Below are 21,001 nucleotides of genomic sequence, written 5' to 3'. Positions count from 1 at the left end.
TTCTTGTATTAAATTTATTAATTAAGAAATGCCCTTTGATGAAGAATACACAATTGTATTTAATTCACAACCTCTTGATAGGGAGGAAGGGTCGGTGGCACTCGACCGAACGTTGTACGAGTAAGTTCTGTACAGGCTTTTGTATCGAGTGCCCGCCTTCGGAGCCAATTCAATTAGTATTTTTCTCACACATTAGTCGACAAATTTGTCATTGCTATGTCAGACTGGTCATTTCATATTTTGGAGAGAAACAAATTAGTCAATCAGTACTCTGTATCAACTTATCTACGGACAAAATTAGAAATAACAAATTCGTATTAGTCTTTAAAAAATATTGATTAGTAATTTCATTAGCTCAATTAGTAAAAATGTTTCCTATTAGTTAGTTCGGATTGAAAAATTAGTCATGAATGGAAAGACTAATTTTTATTGCGTAGTTGACTAATTTTTTCTCCAAATTGACTACTAGATGTTTTCAGTGAAGTTGCCAAAAGTTTTCATAGTCATCATTATTATTACAAATACAAATACTTCCTACGATAATAATGTCGTTAACATCCTATAATAAACCAGGAAAAGAGCGCGGACACGTTAGTAGAGAAGGTTACAGGTCCGAATATTGTCCCAAAAAATGTTGTATTTTTAATCAAATTAGCCTTATATGCTTACACTGGAAGTCATTTGTAACATTTCATTATGTAACAATTGTTGATTGTAGAATTAACACCAATACTAACTGAAGATGACGAAGATGCATTCCAATCAGAGGAGTCAGAGGAAGATGAAGATGAATCTGAGAATGACAATGACCTCAAGACCATCAAAGGAGACATCTCCTCAACCCATCAACCCAAACGATCTGTAGCTCAAATGATGAAAGATAAGAAGAAACAAACCTCATTAACATTACACTGGTAAGTGCACCGATACTCAAGAAACAAACCTCATTAACATTACACTGGTAAGTGCACCGATACTCAAGAAACAAACCTCATTAACATTACACTGGTAAGTGCACCGATACTCAAGAAACAAACCTCATTAACATTACACTGGTAAGTGCACCGATACCCATCTTTGTCAAACCATAATAATAAATAGCCTTTGAGAAAGATTCTGCTATAGGGTCCAAACGTCAGGCCACTGACCATTTTCGAAAGAGGGGACAGTAATTAATAATAACCCCATTAAGACAAATGCAATAACAACCGCCGCTCTGTATTGACAAAATTATCATCATTGCACCTGTAAGGTCAACATTATATTGAGGAATGAAGCTCCTTTTACACAGACCAAGACAATGAAACTTTAGTGATTAACATTCCTCCTTCAAAACTCTGGACACCTTTGATAAAATGTCCAGTACTTTTACTTGGTGTATCCCAGCATATGCATAAAATAACACATCTGTGAAAATTTGGACTCATCGAAGTTGCAAGAGAACAATGAAAGAAGAAAAACCACCCTTATTGTAAAAAATTGTATCCTGTCAGATGCCCAACAAAAAGCACCAGTACCTCTCCACTGCTCGTTGCCAAGAAAGTTTTTATGCTAGCAATTATTTTGAGTAATTGCCAATAGTGTCAAGTGCCTTTATCGAGTAACAACGAACGGACCTCTGTTTGTCAAGCAATGTGACCATCATAGGCCCTTTTCGAAACCACGGCTTCGGCTTTGGATTCGGCCTCAGGCGCCATTCCATCGTCTGAAGCCCCGAGCGCTTATACGCAAAACACGAGCAAATTGTCAAAACAACAGGTGAGGCCAAGCTAGCCAGAGCCGAATCCAAAACCGAAGCCGTCGTTTCGAAAAGGGCCATAGACTACTCGCCACTCAGTGCAGTCTCATGAATGGTACCTATTTACTTGTAAATGCCAACAGGTTGGAGGAGAACTATTGCATGTGTGAAGGCGTGTGTCTGCCTCGTTGTATTCTCTACGCACATTATCTGGACTTCTGTAGAAAGGAAAACCTAGAACCAGCTTGTGCAGCTACATTTGGCAAGGTAAGCTGGTCTCTGTCCTTACTCTATGGTGGGACTTACTTTGTATTGAAAGATTATTCTGAGAGGACACAATGTTCCAGACATTACTGTCATTTCCTGCTGTATCTCATAGTTTGATTGCAGTATTTGCTATCCTTTCAATGCTGGCTGTTCTTAAAATGGAAGGGGATGGTCTACTCGACCGGTATCGCGAATCTAAGATATGAAGGCTTTAGCAGACAGACAAAAAAATTAAAATAGGATACATACAGAAATAATACAATAATGATTAAAGACACTGGACAATATTGGTTATTGTTAAAGGCCAGGCTTCTCACTTGCTGTATCTCAACATATTCATAATGTAACAAACCTGTGAAAAGTTGAGCCTAATCGATAGTCGAAGTGGGGAGATAATAATGAAAGACACCCTTGTTACACGAAGTCGTGTGTTTTCAGATGCTTGATTTCGAGACATCAAATTCTAAATCTTCTACGTTATTTCAGAGGGAGCCGTTTCTCACGTTTTATACTATCAACCTCTCCTCATTACTCGTTAACAAGTAATGTTTTATGCTACTAATTATTTTGAGTAATTACCAATAGTGTCCACTGCCTTTAACGAACTGTGACAATTTAGTATTACATAATTTCGTTCAGACAATTCCATGCTCTGACCTTAACTGTAGTCCGCAAACGTTATTATTTTATCAGTGAACAAAAAGTTATTCGTTTGTGTATACACGTTTTTAATCCAACTACCAGGTTAACATTTAACTACGTCGGGAAACCATCCGTTCATTGAAAATGATACTGTTCCGGACTTTACTTGTAATGAGTCCGTTTTTCGAGTTGCAACACCTCGTTTTTTAATGTTTCAAAATCTATCCAAACAAGATGTGTGTTTCCAGCTTCGCCTCTGTCTAGTCCTGATTGATCTTTTCCTGGAAGACTCAATTAATGTAAAGCACATGTTTATGACGTGCCTATGTTTTATTACATGATGAGAGTTTTACTACTCGTCAGTACAATATTAAAATGAACAGAATCTTCGAAATAAACGATACACTGGTTCTGTATCATCATTAAAGCCATTGAACACTTTCGGTAAACATTATTGTCCAAAAGGCCCACACTTCATGTATCACAACTTATGTACAAAATATCAAACCTGTGAAAATTGAGGCTCAGTCAGTCATCGGAGTCTGGGAAAAATAACGGGAAAACCCACCCTTGTTACCGCACGTTTCGCCGTGTCATGACATGTGTTTACAATAAATCCGTAATTCTCGATATCGAGAATTGATAATTGTTTTAATGTTTTCTCAAAGAGTAAAGCATTTCATGGAATAATATTTCAAGAGAAGTCTTTCACCATTACCTTCTGTAAACCCTGTAAGTTATTTGTAAATATGTGAACTTTTAATTTTCGTTCCAAAAGTGTATAATGGCTGTAAGAAAGGGGATCCTAATTAACAACAAACTGTGCCATATCAATGATGCTTTGGTAAAACAAAATAATACGAGAGAAACATGCAGCCGGCCCCATGTGTGTCCAAGTAAGATTAATGCACAAATCTGAATATTGGAAGCAATAACCGAGCCGCAGCTAAAACTACAAGATATTTAGCAATAGTGTCTAGTGGAAAACAAAGCCGCCGATTCAACGTGTCCCAGTGCTATTGTTGGGGTGCTTTTGGTGCATACAGACCAAATTGAGCACTTATCTGTATTCATTCAGATAAGTTAAGCCTCTGTACTGGTCATTAGGGGAAGTATTACGTCTGCTCTGACAGTAGACAAACAATAGCGGCACAACAAAGGATTTAACTATCATTCTACAAGCTGGCATCATAATGGAAGCCGAATGTACACCATGTATTGTAGCTTACATAGATAATAATATCAATAGCATGACGTAGATGGATGTGTAGCGGAATACGGTTTATTACCCTTATCTAATGATTCAATGTGATTATCCGTTGTACTGAGGTCTATTCTAATGATCAGTTTGATCTGTGTTTGTTACCGCCTTGTCAGAAGATAAGAAGACGCGCTTCAATCTATCGCCGGTTACGTCAAATGCATCAAGACGGAGTTACTGTACTCTATGGTTTGTTGTGTGCGAATGTTTCCCCATACTCGTAACTTGGAGTGCTTGCTTACACTGAAGTAACACTCATCTGTTTTGTTTGTTACTTGTTTAAAACCGGGTTTTTTTTATAGGGCAGAGGGCTACTTGGTTTTTAGTTTTTGGTTATTGTTTTTTTAGTGTTGAGATACAAAATAAAAATGCGCTTGACTTCTTTATTAAATTTGTCTATCTAAGTTGCTGTAAGAGCGTGGCTTGCTATAGAGTAGGTAGTTGTTTTGTTAGTTTGTGTCCTTGTTTAAGCCCGTCACAGATACAACAAACTTAAAATAATATGGGGTTGGTTGACAGAGAAAGCATTTAACATGATGAAACAGACAAACAAATCTTTATGAGGTAAAGATCACAGTCTCATGATGATGACTAGAACAAACTAGTCGAAACGTTGAGACCAATTCAAGAACTATCTCCGCGGTAGTGCAGATAATTATGATCCTATAAGCTAAAGTAGTAGGTCCCAGCCAATTTTGTGTACCTTCCGCCCAGGAAGTAGTTAAAAAGCAGGACAGTTCTTTTCCCGAACATCCGATAAATCTACCACGAAACAAACATTGAGCATATTTAAAATGTCTCTGCGTACTGATCATAATACGTTCTGGTAAGTTGCTCGTAAGTTCAAAGAACTTTAGACATACGTTAACATACGCTGACGTACGGTAGAGGTACGTTACTCGTAGGTTGATATACGTTGATTGTCGGCTGAAGAGACGATTACGTATTAATTTGTGCCGTATGTCTAACCTACGCCTGACGTATAATCAACGAGTCTCGACGTATTCTGACGTAACCACCTTCTGTACAACTTATATGGCGATCGTGTAACATACATAATTTTAGTTTGTAATACTCTATCAAATAATTCGAATGAATAGGCTAAGGACACGTACATTTTTCCGATTCAATGCGTTGGGAAGTTGGACATTCTGGACTTTGACAGTTTTCGAACTATTTTGTGTAGGCCCATACGTCGGCATATACGTTCAGGCGATACGCCATGGTGTTATGTGACAGGCCCTTTCACAAACTAACACATTGTATTCGCATTAACTGTAGTAAATTATTTTTGGATGAAACATCAATCAATCATGTTGTTAACAGAAAATGCTTACTTTTGCTTCTCCACAAGTTCTTTGACCTGTCATGACTGACAAGTCGGTAGCACCATAAATTGGGCAATAAAACAGTAAAAGACCGATTGCAATGTGTCTTATTGTGTTTCCCAATGCGGGGGAAATGTGTTTCCGTACACGGCAATCCTTCTTTTCACCGCATCGAGGATTGTGTGTAGTGAATTTTGTTATGCACTATAGTTAAAAGTAGATAGTATTTTTATATCAAGTATAACTGCACAAAAGAAACTGACTTGGTAAACTTAGTTAAATTGTTGGGGGTAAAAAAAGACCAAATAACTAGAGCGGAATATGAACCTTCAACCTCCGGAACAACATACCAGCCCTTGCCGATATAGCTACCTTGCAGTAACGTTGGTCATCTCCCTGCGACACTTAAACATTTCAGACACAATTTTTGAAAGCACCTAAAGTGTCGTGGTCCCCCCCCCCACGTCAAAACCATACGAACTCTATAAGAGCTCAACAGAAGAACAGATAGGTGTCTTCTTTTAGAAGTTAGCATTGTTACCATCTCCCAAGTTTTCAAAAAATTCAACATAACAATAATGTAACATACATGGGGAAAACCAATTCAAATTATTTGGTTCAGTTACGAAATGGACAAAGCAAAAAATAACTTTATTGTCAATGGTTCTGGTAAGATAGGCAATGATGATATTGTCTTCCAACTCTAATTTCGCGACTGACACGGTATTCCAGAATCGAATAATATTGCTCATAAGGCTTGGTATGAATTAGTAAACAATCAGAAAGCAATGAATTAAATACTGACGTTATCATGCTAATCAAGTCAGCTCATACACTGCTACACATTAAACAGCCTTTTTATAGTAAATATAAGCAGCTGATTTGCTGATTGTTTACTAAGAGAAGAAACAAGAAAATCGCATTTCCGCGATCAGTCTTTAAGAATGCTGCCCTCTCTGGGAATGCAGCGAGTGTTATCTACTGATGTGATGTTGAGACGAAGCTTGCGAGTGAGCACTGACTTCAGAGGAGAAACCGAGACAGTACTTTATCACTTCTACCAATGCTACCAATTGTTCTGAATAGATGTGTACAACCAACTGTGTTCCATTTAATTTGACAATCATGTAAACTTGAGCATATGGGGTACTTTCAAACCACTGTAACCGCCTGATTAACGAGATCATACAAGGACAAGTTAAACGATTCGATCCTCGGTGAAGAAAATAATACAATTCTTTACTTAAGACAAGAAATGTTCGTAGTGTACTCATACTTTCGTAGTAACGCGAAGTAAAATGCTACTCTGCCGCGTCGTTTTATCTTTCCTTTCATTTTCTTGTCTTTGCCAGACGATTCGCCAGAAGTTTCCCCATCTTACAACGAGACGTCTTGGAACACGTGGTCATTCAAAGTAAGTATACAAGCTGATACAGACAGCAATATTCACCTCATAAGACACTGGACACCTTTGGTAATTGTCAAAGACCGGTATTAACACTTGGTGTATCCCATCATAACCATAAAATCGGTCATCGAAGTTGCGAGAAAATTATGAAAGAAAAAACACCCTTGTTGGACGAATTTGTGTGCTTTCAGATAGGAATAAAATACTTCTAGCGAGAAGACTTTTATTATTTTAGTGAGAAATTACCTCTTCCTCAACAACTACGTTTCTTCAGAGGGAGTCGTTTCCCACAATGTTTTATGCTTTCCAATGCTCTATACAAGTCAGTTTTTCAGTTAATATTTGTTTTGAGTAATTACCAAACGTGTACCTTCCCTTTGAGGACATTTTACTGCTTGATTGTTATGAAACAATGAAATTGTAATAAGCAAAGACGTAGTAGGCCTACATGCACGTCTTTGTGGTCGTGTGGCAAGCCTGTGTCAATGGACGGCTTCATTCAAGCCCAATTTGAACATTTTAACACTACTCAAACAGTGATTGTACTTTATTTTTAGTGTCATGTATTTCTTTAGTATCATCAGAGCAAAAGTAAAACTGTTTGACAGTTTTTACCAATCACTCTTCTTGCGATTCGTTATAAGGATTTCACCATATACACATTTATTATTATGTATAGTTGAAGAGCTACACTTCAGAACATGTTTGGTAAAGATTCAGAATTGAATGAGGCCATAGGGCATGGGTTTCCTGTACTTTACACAACCTGTTAGAAACATGTTGTATTTGATAAGTCAAAGAGCAGGGTCCTTTTGTGGTCCATACAAAACCCCAAAAGTTTTCTTCAATTAATCACCCCCCAAAAACGGGTTTAAATGTATTCGTCCATGCCAAAATCACCAAATTAATTGTTTTGTTTGCTTTACTGAGGGTTAAACTTCCATATGTGAAAACGTATATCTACGCGATATCTTGTACTTGACTCACCCTAAACGAAATTATTTGATGTTTTATTTTTCCAGTTACTGAGCGTGTAACTGGGCGTGAAATCATTGGCCGAATCCAATAATTATTTCACATTAGGCCGACTTGACAGGAATGTTACGAAAACGTGGGGATTTAATAGTAGTAAATATTAAAGGAACACGTTGCCTTGGATCGGTCGAGTTGGTCTTTGAAAAGCGTTTGTAACCGTTTGTTATAAAATGCATATGGTTAGAAAGATATTTTAAAAGTAGAATATAATGATCCACACAATTATCACTCGAAATTGCGTGGTTTTCCTTTTACCTCGGCGACAAACACGGTCGAAAAATTTCTGGGAGTCAAATGTTTGACTCCCATAAATGGCCTTAGTTAGTTCGCAAAGTAAAATGAAAACCACGCAATTTCGAGCCAAATGTGCGTGGATCATTTTATTCTACTTTTTAAACGTCTTTCGCACCATATGCATTTTATAACAAACGGTTACAAACGCTTTTCAAAGACCAACTCGACCGATCAAAGGCAACGTGTTCCATTAAGAGATGGTACTCTTTACCGAAGAGGTTTAAACCAACCGATCCAGTTTTGGCAACACTGTAGTTTGTTTTCTGTTATGTACGTTAGTCTGTGTTTACCGTTATTGATAAATGAGACAGTATCGGGAGTATGAGATACCATTAACCATGTATTAGCTCTAGCCAACCCGTTTATATTGACCGGTCATTTATATAGCATGCTCAACGGCTGTGCAAAGATCACAACCACTGTGCACTTCCGCACTATAAGGGAATAAACCCATAATGACGGACCCTTTCTGTGTGGCTAAGATTTACTGAGATATGGTGCCGTTTTACGCACACTTAGAGCCAGCAATGACCAAAATAAACGTATATGGTGCAGATGTGAATCGGGAGTTTATTCAAATTATTGACTAAAACTAAAAGCGTTGATTCTGGTTTTTGTTGTAACAACAACACTGAAACAAAACTGTGGTGCTAACATGTACACCACGCACACGTGTTGCCACATTGATACCCAAGAACGAATCCAAATTAACATCATAGAGTGTTAAATTAACACCAACAAAATTTTATGGGAGATGTGTGTCAATTCAAACACCTCAGTTTTTGAAGTGTATATCATCAAATTTGCCCGGACGCTGGCGGACACAATTGCATCTGACACATTTGTACCTGCAATAATACTATTTATTTATAGTTTCTTCCTATGTATCCACACCATAAAAAGCTTCAAACAATACTTCATGTATGTAGTCGCATTTATATGCCACTTTAGCCGGTATGTCTTGACCGTCTTACCTCATTGAAGTGATAAATTTTCAATGACACGGGAAATGTGTATCATATTTGACAAACAGTCCGCCTCGTATTATTTGTCTGAATGACATGTTTTGTACCATTTCCAACCAGATATCATTATTACGGCATTGGGATTAAAGAGACAAGCGCTTACTACCATTCCGTGTACTCCGGTAAAGGACTCACAAGGTAAGTCAGTAAGTCACCACTAAATATTGCAGTCAGTCACCACAAGGGATAGCTGTTAGTCAACACTAGGGATAGCAATTAGTCACCACCAGGGATAGTAGTCAGTCACCACTAGGGATAGCAGTTAGTCACTACTAGGGATAGCAGTTAGTCACCACTAGGGATAGCAGTCAGTCACCACAAGGGATAGCAGTTAGTCACCACAATGGATAGCAGTTAGTCACCACAATGGATAGCAGTTAGTCACCACAATGGATAGCAGTTAGTCACCACTAGGGATAGCAGTTAGTCGCCACTAGGGATAGCAGTCAGTCACCTCTAGGGATAGCAGTTAGTCACCACTAGGGATAGCAGTTAGTCACCACTAGGGATAGCAGTCAGTCACCACAAGGGATAGCAGTCAGTCACCACTAGGGATAGCAGTCAGTCACAACAAGGGATAGTAGTCAGTCACCTCTAGGGATAGCAGTTAGTCACCACTAGGGATAGCAGTCAGTCACCACTAGGCATTGCAGTCAGTCACCACTAGGGATAGCAGTCAGTCACCACTAGGGATAGCAGTCAGTCACCACTAGGAATAGTAGTCAGTCACCACTAGGGAAAGCAGTAAGTCACCACTAGGGAAAGCAGTAAGTCACCACTAGGGATAGCAGTCAGTCACCACTAGGGATAGTAGTCAGTCACCACTAGGGAAAGCAGTAAATCACCACTAGGAATAGCAGTCAGTCACCACTAGGGATAGCAGTAAGTCACCACTAGGGATAGCAGTCAGTCAGTCAGTCACCACTAGGGATAGCAGTCAGTCACCACAAGGGATAATAATAAGTCACCACTAGGGATAGCAGTCAGTCACCACTAGGGATAGCAGTCAGTCACCACTAGGGATAGCAGTCAGTCACCACTAGGAATAGTAGTCAGTCACCACTAGGGAAAGCAGTAAGTCACCACTAGGGAAAGCAGTAAGTCACCACTAGGGATAGCAGTCAGTCACCACTAGGAATAGTAGACAGTCACCACCAGGGAAAGCAGTAAATCACCACTAGGGATAGCAGTCAGTCACCACTAGGGATAGCAGTAAGTCACCACTAGGGATAGCAGTCAGTCAGTCAGTCACCACTAGGGATAGCAGTAAGTCACCACTAGGGATAGCAGTCAGTCAGTCAGTCACCACTAGGGATAGCAGTCAGTCACCACAAGGGATAATAATAAGTCACCACTAGGGATAGCAGTCAGTCACCACTAGGGATAGCAGTCAGTCACCACTAGGGATAGCATTCAGTCACCAAAAGATACATCAGTCAGTCACCACTAGGGATAGCAGTAAGTCACCACTAGGGATAGCAGTCAGTCACCACTAGGAATAGAGGTCAGTCACCACTAGGGAAAGCATTCAGTCACCACTAGGGATAGCAGTCAGTCACCACTAGGGATAGCAGTCAGTCACCACTAGGGATAGCAGTCAGTCACCACTAGGAATAGCAGTCAGTCACCACTAGGGATAGCAGTTAGTCACCACTAGGGATAGAGAGTAAGAAACTCCATCACATCATGTACAGAACAATACAAAGAAAGAGCCGCCATTGTTGAGATGGAAGATTTCATGTTGTGCAATCCAATCCAAGATTCACAACATGCTAAATTTATTTTTGACTGCATACTTTTCAAAAAGATAATGCTGTAATGTTACAATCTATTTTACCTCGAAATACCTTTATTTATAGGAGGTTGTTGATATATTCAACTTCAATATAAATTAAGGTAAGTTTAAAATAAGTTTGAAATTACCTGAAGAAGTGAACTACGCTTTGTGACACTGATTAAGAAGAAAGTTTGTGAATTAGATGGGTTTGACATGAAGCCAGCTCTACTACGACTCGTGCTGTGTGCCTGATATACCATACAGATAAAAACAGGACAATATCCAGCCATGAAAAAGGCATCCATGATGATAAATGATACGTCATTGCTTGATTGAACAAATATGGGAAAGATGGTGTAATCGGCTTATTTGAAATCTGAGATGGGTTGGAGCGGCCGTTGTCAATATTGACTCGGTGATAAAGGGTAAATTTATGAAGGACTGCGACGGTTGAGTTTTAGACTTCATGCTGACAATGTCCCTGTGCATGAATGGCGTGATGCTGGGGAGCCCATATCACAACAAACAATGAAGCGATATCACAGTAATATGAACCAAACCTGCAGAAAAGACTCAATTGACTCAGCATGTAAAGTGAACTCATGAAACAAATCACACCCCCTTAAAGCATACTAATATCAAATGTATACATAACAATAAACAAAATAAAGGCCTAATTCCGCAAAAAAACATGGAACAGCAAGTCCTCCGAAAATAAAACAAAAAAATAACAAACCCGGAATCGTAACTGTGCAACGAATAACGCTACAAGCAAAATGGTTTTTTTTTTAACTATGACATGTTAACATAAAATAACATACCAAGATGTACACAATGCCGTTATATGCCACTTGAGCATTGCAGAAAAAATAATTACAAAGCTGTATTTGAGTTTTGTTTCAGAATACTTTATACTAATATCATAGAGCATCGAATTGAATGAATTGAGACTTATTTTCACATAATGTCCAACTTCTGAAGGACATCCTCTTAAAAGGAAGGTACACGTTTGGTATTTACACCAAAACAAATATTAACTTAAAAACCGACTTGGTAACGAGCATTGGAGAGCTGTTAATAGTATAAAACATTGTGAGAAACGTCTCCCTCTGAAGTGACGTAGTTTTTCAGAAAGAGGTAATTTCTCACTAAACTAATAAAAGACTTCTAGCTAGAAGTCAATTATCTGAAAGCACACAAATTCGTCCAACAAGAGTGTTTTTTCTTTCATCATTTTCTCGTAACTTCGATGACCAATTGAGCCCAAATTTTCACAGGCTTGTTATTTTATGCTTATGATGGGATACACCAAGTAAGAAGACTGGTCTTTGACGATTACCACACGTGTACCCTCCCTTTAATGCTCCCCTGCATCCAACTCACTTTCCCTAAATCATCCCCTCATCTCTCCCTAAATCATTCCTGAATACGGGCATAAAAAAGACCCATTTCTTACATTTGTTTATATATAATTTACTAATTCTCAAAAGGTAATCTGGCGTGAGCTTTAAAATTATCAAATAGAAAAATGTTTTAACATCGAAATTATCACAAAACATACAGATAATAACATAAATAATTAATTTAATTTGTATTAACTTCTATGCTTTGTGCAGGTTCTCCGGTGCAAGACTCAATAATGAGGTATGTAATAATTCAGTTGTTTTATTTCAAACTCCTACACAAAGAGAATTTGGGAGCAAAAAGGCTCATCAAACTTCAGCAGTGGAAAACATAAACAATCATAAGAAAGAAAGAACTACTTGGTGTCTGATTATCCATGTTATTAGAGAAATAGTTGGTAATAACTCCTCATGGTCATTCATAGTTGAGTAGAGTTTGAAGGAACACGTTGCCTTGGATCGGACGAGTTGGTCTATACCGTTTGTAACCGTTTGATATGAGATGCATATAGTTAGAAGAGGTTGTAAAAGTAGAATACAATGATCCACACAAATTTGCCTCGAAATTGAGTGGTTTTCCTTTACCTCGTCGACAAACACGGTCGGCTATTATAATGGCCGACCGTGTTAGTTTGCAAAGTAAAACGAAAACCACGCAATTTCGAGGCAAGTTTGTATAGATCATTGTATTCTACTTTTACAACATCTTTCGAACCAAATGCATTTTATAACAAACGGTTACAATTAAGACCAACTCGACCGATCCAAGGCAAAGTGTTCCTTTAAATGTAGAGCAGGAACAATGGATACGGCAAGGTTGTTAGCAAAGCATTGATTTGGACTGGAAGAACTTTCGTGAATCCCAAAATTATATTGCGATGAGGAGAATTAAACTAAACCAAGCAACTAAAAAGAGCAGGGCTATCAGCCATAGATCGTTGCATCATTTTGTTGCCAAAATGCTCTCCCTTTGAAGGTTTCCGTTTGACAAACAAAACAAACCCGTGTACAGTTTACACGGTTCATTACTATCATGATAACTTGATTTTTCCCCTGCTGTATCAGAATGCTCGTCTAAAGAATGGAATCCTTCTATTGTGAAAGAAAAATACTTTAAAAAAAGAGCGAAACCTAAGTAGGCTTAAACATAGCCCTTCATTATTGTCATAATTCCGCATCATAATGAATGAAGCATTAATTAAAACACCCCTTGCAATGTGGCAGCACTGCGGAAATCACAATGAAGTTCTCATTTCGGGTCGACATTACTCAGCTATCCTATGATACTACCTTGTCCTGACGTTCACCATAATACTAGTCATGACATTTATTGGTATCCCGGGTGTATTTACCTGGTATTATGTATATTGCTTTAATTTACTTGGGCAATTATGGGTTACTGGGTATCAACATACCCAATACGGGAGCTTAAACACGAGCAAGATTCCTTAGCTCGGTCTGATCAAGTCAAGTGGCCCAAGTTGCCCCGAACTCGTCAAGTTGATCTCGACGCGTTTCTATGTAGCATTTATACTGATCTACAGTCATCATGTCGAGTTCTTTACCTGAGACTGTCATGTCGTCATGATGTTACTTTGGTTCGGTTGCTAGGGACTGTTTTAGTCTAGACACGGCTGCCTTATGGTGTAGTCGATGTCCTCACCATTGTTATACACTTTTGCCAGTAGCTACATGAAGTCCGTTTGCACACTATGCTTGTTAGGGCTATGTTGCAAGTACTCTATAATAGTTACATGAGAGAGGTGCAACTTCATCTAAGTGATCTAAGCCTCGACAGTTTGACGTCGATGGTGGTCAGGTGGTGGATGGGGACGGACGATCAAATAATTGCATAATATAGACTTGGTGCAAAGAACCGCTGCGTTTTTTTTTTTTTTACAAAATGCCGTTCGTCTTTTTTTTTTTTTTTTTTTTTTTTAATTTTCAAAACGAGCCTACAACTATGGAAATAAAACAAATTGCCAACATGCAATACATGCATTTAGGTGTGTCATTGCACACAATGTAATGTCATGAAAACGTCTATTGAGCTGTGAATGTTTGAATATTGGGGTCACCGTCGGTTCTGTGTTCCAAAGTTTAATTAACGTTGAAAAGTTTCACCATGATCATGCATGAGTCTGTCATATTGAATTATCGTGCAGAGACGTATCGGAGTTATAGCGCGCCAACCTCAACTGGATAGAAATAAATGTGTCATTTTCTGATTTGCATCCCGCGTTGTATTCATCGAGATTCTTAATCGCTAATAAAATCTCATTATTTGCTCAATGATATGATTTAACGAAAAGCACAAAGACCTTTAGTAGTTCATAATACTGATCAAATCAACAGTCACTATTAAACTAAAGAACTTAGACAAGGGTTGTGTATTCTTGAGCAATGTTGGTGCGAGCCATTACGCTTGTGTGATTGCTCTTATTATTTCTGGTAACCTATTTCTGGCCAGCAATCAGGGCACATATCAAGAGACCTCGTTTATTATTATCAAGTGTCATCGAGGCCAACCCAGCCCCTACAGTTTACCCATGCGTTCAAAAGTATGTTGACTTTACTGCAAATTTTTGACAATGTCACAATCGGTAAATATTGCAAACAAAGAAGTCGAAGATGAAATGATTGACAGTTGAGACTCTAAACAGTACTTTTGCACTTTTTGAAGTGAAATTCTAAACAAACGATCCGACGGCTATTTCCTTGTGTATTTTTGACTTTGGTATGTAGTTGTTACTGATTTTCATTCCTGCACCCATGACGCGACACGCAGTGACGTAACGGTGACGTAACAACCCGTGATGTAAAACAATTCGAAAAATGGTTCTATAAATAGAAAGTTTTTCTCCTTAGATCATGTGACCTGTGACATAACCCTTGCATGTAAGATGTGTACACTATTTGATTCAAGAACGTTTGAAGTCTCATATTGTATGGACTATGCAGGCTTTGTCTGATATTTATCAACTTATAATATGAACACAGGGGCACATGGCAAAAGTGTTTTCAGTTGTTATTTATGTGGAAATTATACCTTAGGCTATGACACAAAATGAAATAACTCCCATAACGACAAGTGAACTATCTCGCCTGCCAGAAAGGGCATGGAATAGGTTAGCAAATGCACAAACCCAACATTACTACAAAATTACATATGCTGTTTTGCAGCACCCCCCCCCCCCCCCAGCTTGCCGTGTCTGGTCATGAAACAGTCGTTGGTGGTTTTGCCATGTTGTGGGCAGACGGACGTGACTGTAGCGTTGATAACATAAACTAGTCTCAGATTGCTTAAGTAAACTCAGCACAATATTCATAGCTTTGTAGGTAAATAAAGAAATATGGGAACAGCAGAAAACGTTTTCCGCACGAATGATATGTTCCTTAGATAAATAAATAACTAATCGATGGAATATAACAGACAATAATCATAATATTAAAGTTAATTTTTAGTCAGGTCAAGTATCTGAGAGACACCCAACCTTGTTGTGTGTGCTGTGCAGCGTCGTGACCATTACTTGGGTATCCTGTAGACAGAAACAGGCAATGTATTTTGGGAAGTGCATCGAACAACTTACGTCGTGTTATTGTTTGTAAAAACTGCCACATTGGACTCGTTGGTGAACTAGCTTTCCTTGAAATAATGTTGCCGTCTTGGTATACATTTGAAACTGTTTTAATTGTGTATTAATCGAGTCTTTAGAGGAAGGTTATTAAGACCAACCAAATCATTTTCTTCAGACACTGTTTGCCAAACAACATTATTTCTTACGCGTTGCCAATCGTTTCTCAGCCATTTTGGCCGCAGTCAGTTGGTAGGTCTATAACTTCGTAACGTAAACTTTTGTTCAAGTTTATTGTGACCCTGTAACTTCATAGCAGGCTGGTAGTTAGGTTTGGAAAACGCCGATTGATTTTGTTCAAGGGCGGTAGCGCTTTTTTCAACGATTGAAGTTGTGTTCAAGTGAGAAATTTTCAAACATAAAAGTTGAAAACATGTTTTTTATTTAGTAGCCTTGTCAAGAGACGCACATACCACCTCATCATGAAAACAAACAAGGCAAAGTGTTAAAGCAATGAGCTTCATACCTCTTCCCTTAAAGAGCTTGTCTCCAATGGTTATTTTCTTTAACAATTCATACACTGAGATCTGGTCCATGCCTTTGGCCTTATTGATTTACTCGCGTACCGAAATGAAACAAAGAGCAAAGGGATATAATACGGCAATATCTGTTGATCACAAAGGCGCATGGATGGGTAGGAATGACCGGAATCTATGGGATGACGAAGGCCGTCATGTTTGTAGCATTTGTGTTGTGGGGGAAGAATATTTTAACCTTGGCAATTTGTATGATATCAGAATGTGTGAATCTTTTTTAATGTTGTTTTTCGTGCTGCCGTTGCAGTGTGTGGGTTTTGGCCGGCAGCGTGGTATGATGGGTTCAAAGAACAGAAGAGCTGTATAAAATGAATGCCTGTGTTTAGTCCTGAGTAGTATACATACATAGCTCTGCATGCTGGTATTAAAGGCAGCCCTGTAGTGAAATGACGCCATCGGGATGCAACGCGCGCCTTGCTTAAACCTAAAGGGACAACAATAACATTATTGGAAGGAAATAAACGTCACATTGACATTAAACCTTATGACCTTTCCAATTGTCTACCCCCCCCCCCCCAAAAAAAATGGGGAAAAATCAAACAAACAAACAAACAATAGAGACGGCGAGCCCTTAAAGATCAAAACCGCACGAGTTGACCCTTTGACCCTCGATCTTGAAAACTTGCTTTTGCAAACTGTGGATCGTCGAAGGCGAATATTGATCTATAGCTACCCGGTGGCTGTTATCTGCACTGTATGTCCGAGCATGGATCAATCTGAGTGATGATCAATAGGCCGCTACCTGTCTGTCATCATAACTTGCATCAACCTTAGTACAGGTAGCACTAAGCTCCCTAAAGTCCAATCAGCGTTTCGTAGATTTTTAGGTTTTGACATTTTGTACTGATCTTGAAATTCTAAAATCCTCTGTATAGGTGTTTGTCAATAATTCTATGTCTTGCTAGAGTTATTGAGACCTTATAACATTCAGTAGAGTCTAATGTTTTTCTCAGAATGACGATCGATACAATGGCGAAGGTAACTAGCATGTACACAGTTGGTTTATAACTACCGCGTACAGGAACACAATAGATCATGTGGTTTAATAGACTATCTATTATAATAGAGAGGTTTCGCAAGTCTACGATACATATACAGATACGTCGACACTTTGTGTGTTCACGTGACGCGTCTCCGCGACTATCGTATTTTGCATACACGTTAGCAACGGATACGGGACCTCATACACGTCGTAGAAAAACGGATACTGTTTTGCAGAATTTTAGTTGTATTTTTGTCAAGTAAGAAGACCGATGTCCTGCAACACGAGGAGGAGGCGAAGGGGAAATCACCGGAAGGCGAATTGCTCGCCTACTGAGATAGTCAAGTTAGTTGACCTTGTTTCATTGATTTGGTCGGTACTTCACGCAAAATCAACTGTGTTGGAAAAGTGCTGCGAACAACCACAGCGGTTCACCACAAATGGGATGACATGGAATCAAAGGCAAAGTAGAAGGCTGCCAAAAGGAAAACGCTGGTGACCGCTCAACTATAATATATCAAGTTGTTGTTGTTAATAATGAATACTGTACCAGCAAAATTGAATTGAAAAGTAACACAAATCAAGTACAAAAGTTGTTAAAATGTATAGACAGAAACCATCGTAACCCGCAAAGCCAAACAAAGCACCGACCAGACGAACTAAATTGAAACCCAAATAATTCTACACAACACACGGCTAAATTAAAATAACAAGTAATAACAATAGTAGTAAAAAATCATCATATCAACAAAAAGTCATACTAAATAAATACACAAATACACCGACCGACGCACAGTGGGCCAGGCCGAAACCAAAGTGCACCAAAAAGGGTGAAACGTGACCCTGCTAGTTTTAATTTTTTCAACACTTTTGAGGTTGCTTATTCCCCATGGGACCATTTTATGGGGAAATTAAGCAAAATATATATATATTGACTTGTCATGACCTCTTAAAGGTATGCAAATCCACAGAAATTGGCCATAAAATGAAAATAGTTGCAGAAATCTTCATAAAGCAAAATTAGACACCTTGCATTGAGTTACGGAGCTAAACTTTCACTTGGCTCTAGTTTAGGGTTCATATTTGAAGGAAATTAAATCAGTTTTTATTTTTGTTGAAGTTTTCTATGAATAAATACTGACAATTGTGTCAACATTGACATGAAATTTACGTTTTCTGTGTTCAGCAATACGGAAACTAAAGATTGCCGTCGATTGCTGCCTGAAGTCTACTCATTTCTAATAGAGCAACTTGTTTGCATCATTTTGGTACCAAATTTAGCTGCGACAACCTGCGATACACGATTTTAGAGCAGTTTTTTTGAAGCGATCACTGTACGTTTTCGCCCCTTTTCTGATTATTACATATGGCGCGCTCCACTGAGAAACAAGACACCCAAGCAAGGCTGCGCTCGCCGGAAAGGTGCAATATGATACCCCTATTTATGTCTGATTGCGCAGTTGAAATTTCAATGTACTTGGTGTCTCGTATGTTGTGATGAGGGATACTGCCGCTAGTTGTCTTTAAATGTATCTGTCAGCTGTACCACAGTGCACAATGGCGTCTTTACCAAGAAAGCGATTATTTGAATTTTTTAGTTCTGTTGATGATGCATCAAACATTGAAAACTCTTGTCGTGGTTGCTTAGAATTATTCACAGATGCAAGCAAGCAATTAGTCACAATTTTACCTCGATAAACAGACCATTACATCAGGACCAATCAAAAATCGGTATTTTGCTGACGTCATACTCCGATCTAATTATCACCATTGGATTCTACGGGTCGGAAAAGCTCAGTAGGTGAATCTTCCTGCACAAAACTTAATGATGTTTATTTTTGGCGCACTTTCATCCCATTCTGGCCCACTGTGCGACGGACCGACCGACGGACCGACCGACCGACCGACCGACCGACCGACCGACCTACCAACCAACCAACCAACCAACCAACCAACCAACCAACCAACCAACCAACCAACCAACCAACCAACCAACCAACCAACCAACCAACCATCCATCCATCCAACCAACCAACATTCTATCACTCAATCAATCAATTTATTGAAAATAAATATAACAAAAAGAGGTTGATACCTAGTCCAAATTTTCGCAAAGTTTGAGAAAATTTCGCAAGAATTGCTGGGAAAGCTGTTGTCCTTTCACATAAAGCACATTTTTTTGTAATATTTTGCAATAATTTACAAAAATTAACCAGGAAAGTTGGTCAAGAATGTTGAAAAGGTCTTAAGAAAACGCTACGAAGCCGAAAACACCCGACGTAGCACTAGTAAGGACTTACGCACTCGATTGAAGTTACGAGTGCTTCGTGAATATGACGCAACTCGCTAAGAACGAACTAGTAACTCGTAAGTGCTTACTAAGGCCTAAGAAGGCTTCATGAATAAGCCCCCCTGTATCTGTATCCGTACACTTGCGAAACCTCTCTAATTACACAAACACGTCCCGATCTTTGTGTAATTGTGTGATTCATATTAAGATCAACAATAGAAAACAAAATGTGAAAGCAATCTGTGGACAATAACAACTCCCTAAATACCATGTAGAGCGGTCAGCAGTTATCCAAATGCTGCGAAGTAAACAGTTAGAAGTAATCTACGTAGGCATATTGGCGTCGCTGGATCCATGCATACCATTGGACTCTTCGTATCTAACATAATATGTTCTAATGTTACAAAGTACTTGCTACTTTGACAATTTAATTTTTACCGCCAATGATCATTGCAATCAGTGTATTGGCACAAATGTATTAACACTTTATCTTCGTCATACTGCGAATAAGATTCTCACATTACAAACTCTGCACCAGTATACCTTGGTACTAGCCAAGTTTGCTATACCCATTCTTCATACATCGAGTCACAAAATAGTGTCTAGAATGCATTTGTTTGTACTTTGTCAGAGTAGTTTTAACTAAAAGTGGTTTAAGGATGGTATAAAAGGCTGTGTGGAAAATTATAAGTACACATGGAATGCAGACATCAAAACAAAGGCCATAACTTAAAGACACTGGACACCATTGAGAATAATTGTCAAAGACCAGCCTTCTCACTTAGTGTATCTCAACATATGCACAAAATCACAAAGCTGTGAAAATTTGAGCTCAATTGGTCGTCGAAGTTGCGAGATAATAATGGAATAAAAAACACCCTTGTCACACGAAAATGTGTGCTTTCAGAAGCTTGATTTCGGGACCTCAAAATCTAATGCTGAGGTCTGGAAATCAAATCCGTGGAAATTACTTCTTTCTCGAAAACTACATTACTTAAGAGGGAGCCGTTTCCCACAATCTTTTATACTATCAACAGCTCTCCTTTACTTGTTGTTTTTATGCTAACAATTATTTTAAGTAATTTCCACTAGTGTCCAGTGTATTTAACTTAACTTTACATAGGCTAACTGCATTTTATAAAGCTTTTTAATACTGTTTCAAAGCGCTGTCGACCAAATACATTATAATACAGAATAGAAACATGAGCAGAAATAGCAAAAAAACATTGCACCCTACTCACCATCAGATCCAAAATCAAACAATACCAAAAAACTGCTTAAAATATAAAAACATTTTTAATTTGTAAAAAGCACGACATCGTCATGCTACCATCTTTTATCTTCAAATAAACACAGTTCATCTTCAACTTTGGAAATGAA

The 21,001-nt window shown here is 38.6% G+C and overlaps 1 protein-coding gene across 1 annotated transcript in view; it reads left to right on the top strand.

The window, feature by feature from the left end:
* Positions 1–368: 368 nt before the first annotated feature.
* Positions 369–21,001, top strand: part of LOC117299601 (DNA-binding protein RFX6-like) — a 44,489-nt gene continuing 23,856 nt past the window's right edge. The window contains exons 1-6 of the mRNA XM_033783149.1: positions 369–381; positions 719–914; positions 1,882–2,005; positions 6,589–6,650; positions 9,059–9,136; positions 12,392–12,419. Coding sequence (XP_033639040.1) covers positions 369–381; positions 719–914; positions 1,882–2,005; positions 6,589–6,650; positions 9,059–9,136; positions 12,392–12,419 — 501 coding nt within the window. The remainder of the gene's footprint in view (positions 382–718; positions 915–1,881; positions 2,006–6,588; positions 6,651–9,058; positions 9,137–12,391; positions 12,420–21,001) is intronic.

The sequence above is a fragment of the Asterias rubens genome, chromosome 14, assembly GCF_902459465.1.
Source record: "Asterias rubens chromosome 14, eAstRub1.3, whole genome shotgun sequence".
Taxonomy (NCBI): Eukaryota; Metazoa; Echinodermata; class Asteroidea; order Forcipulatida; family Asteriidae; genus Asterias; species Asterias rubens.
Note: the sequence above shows the minus strand (reverse complement) of the source record. Positions and strands in the feature narration are given on the sequence as shown.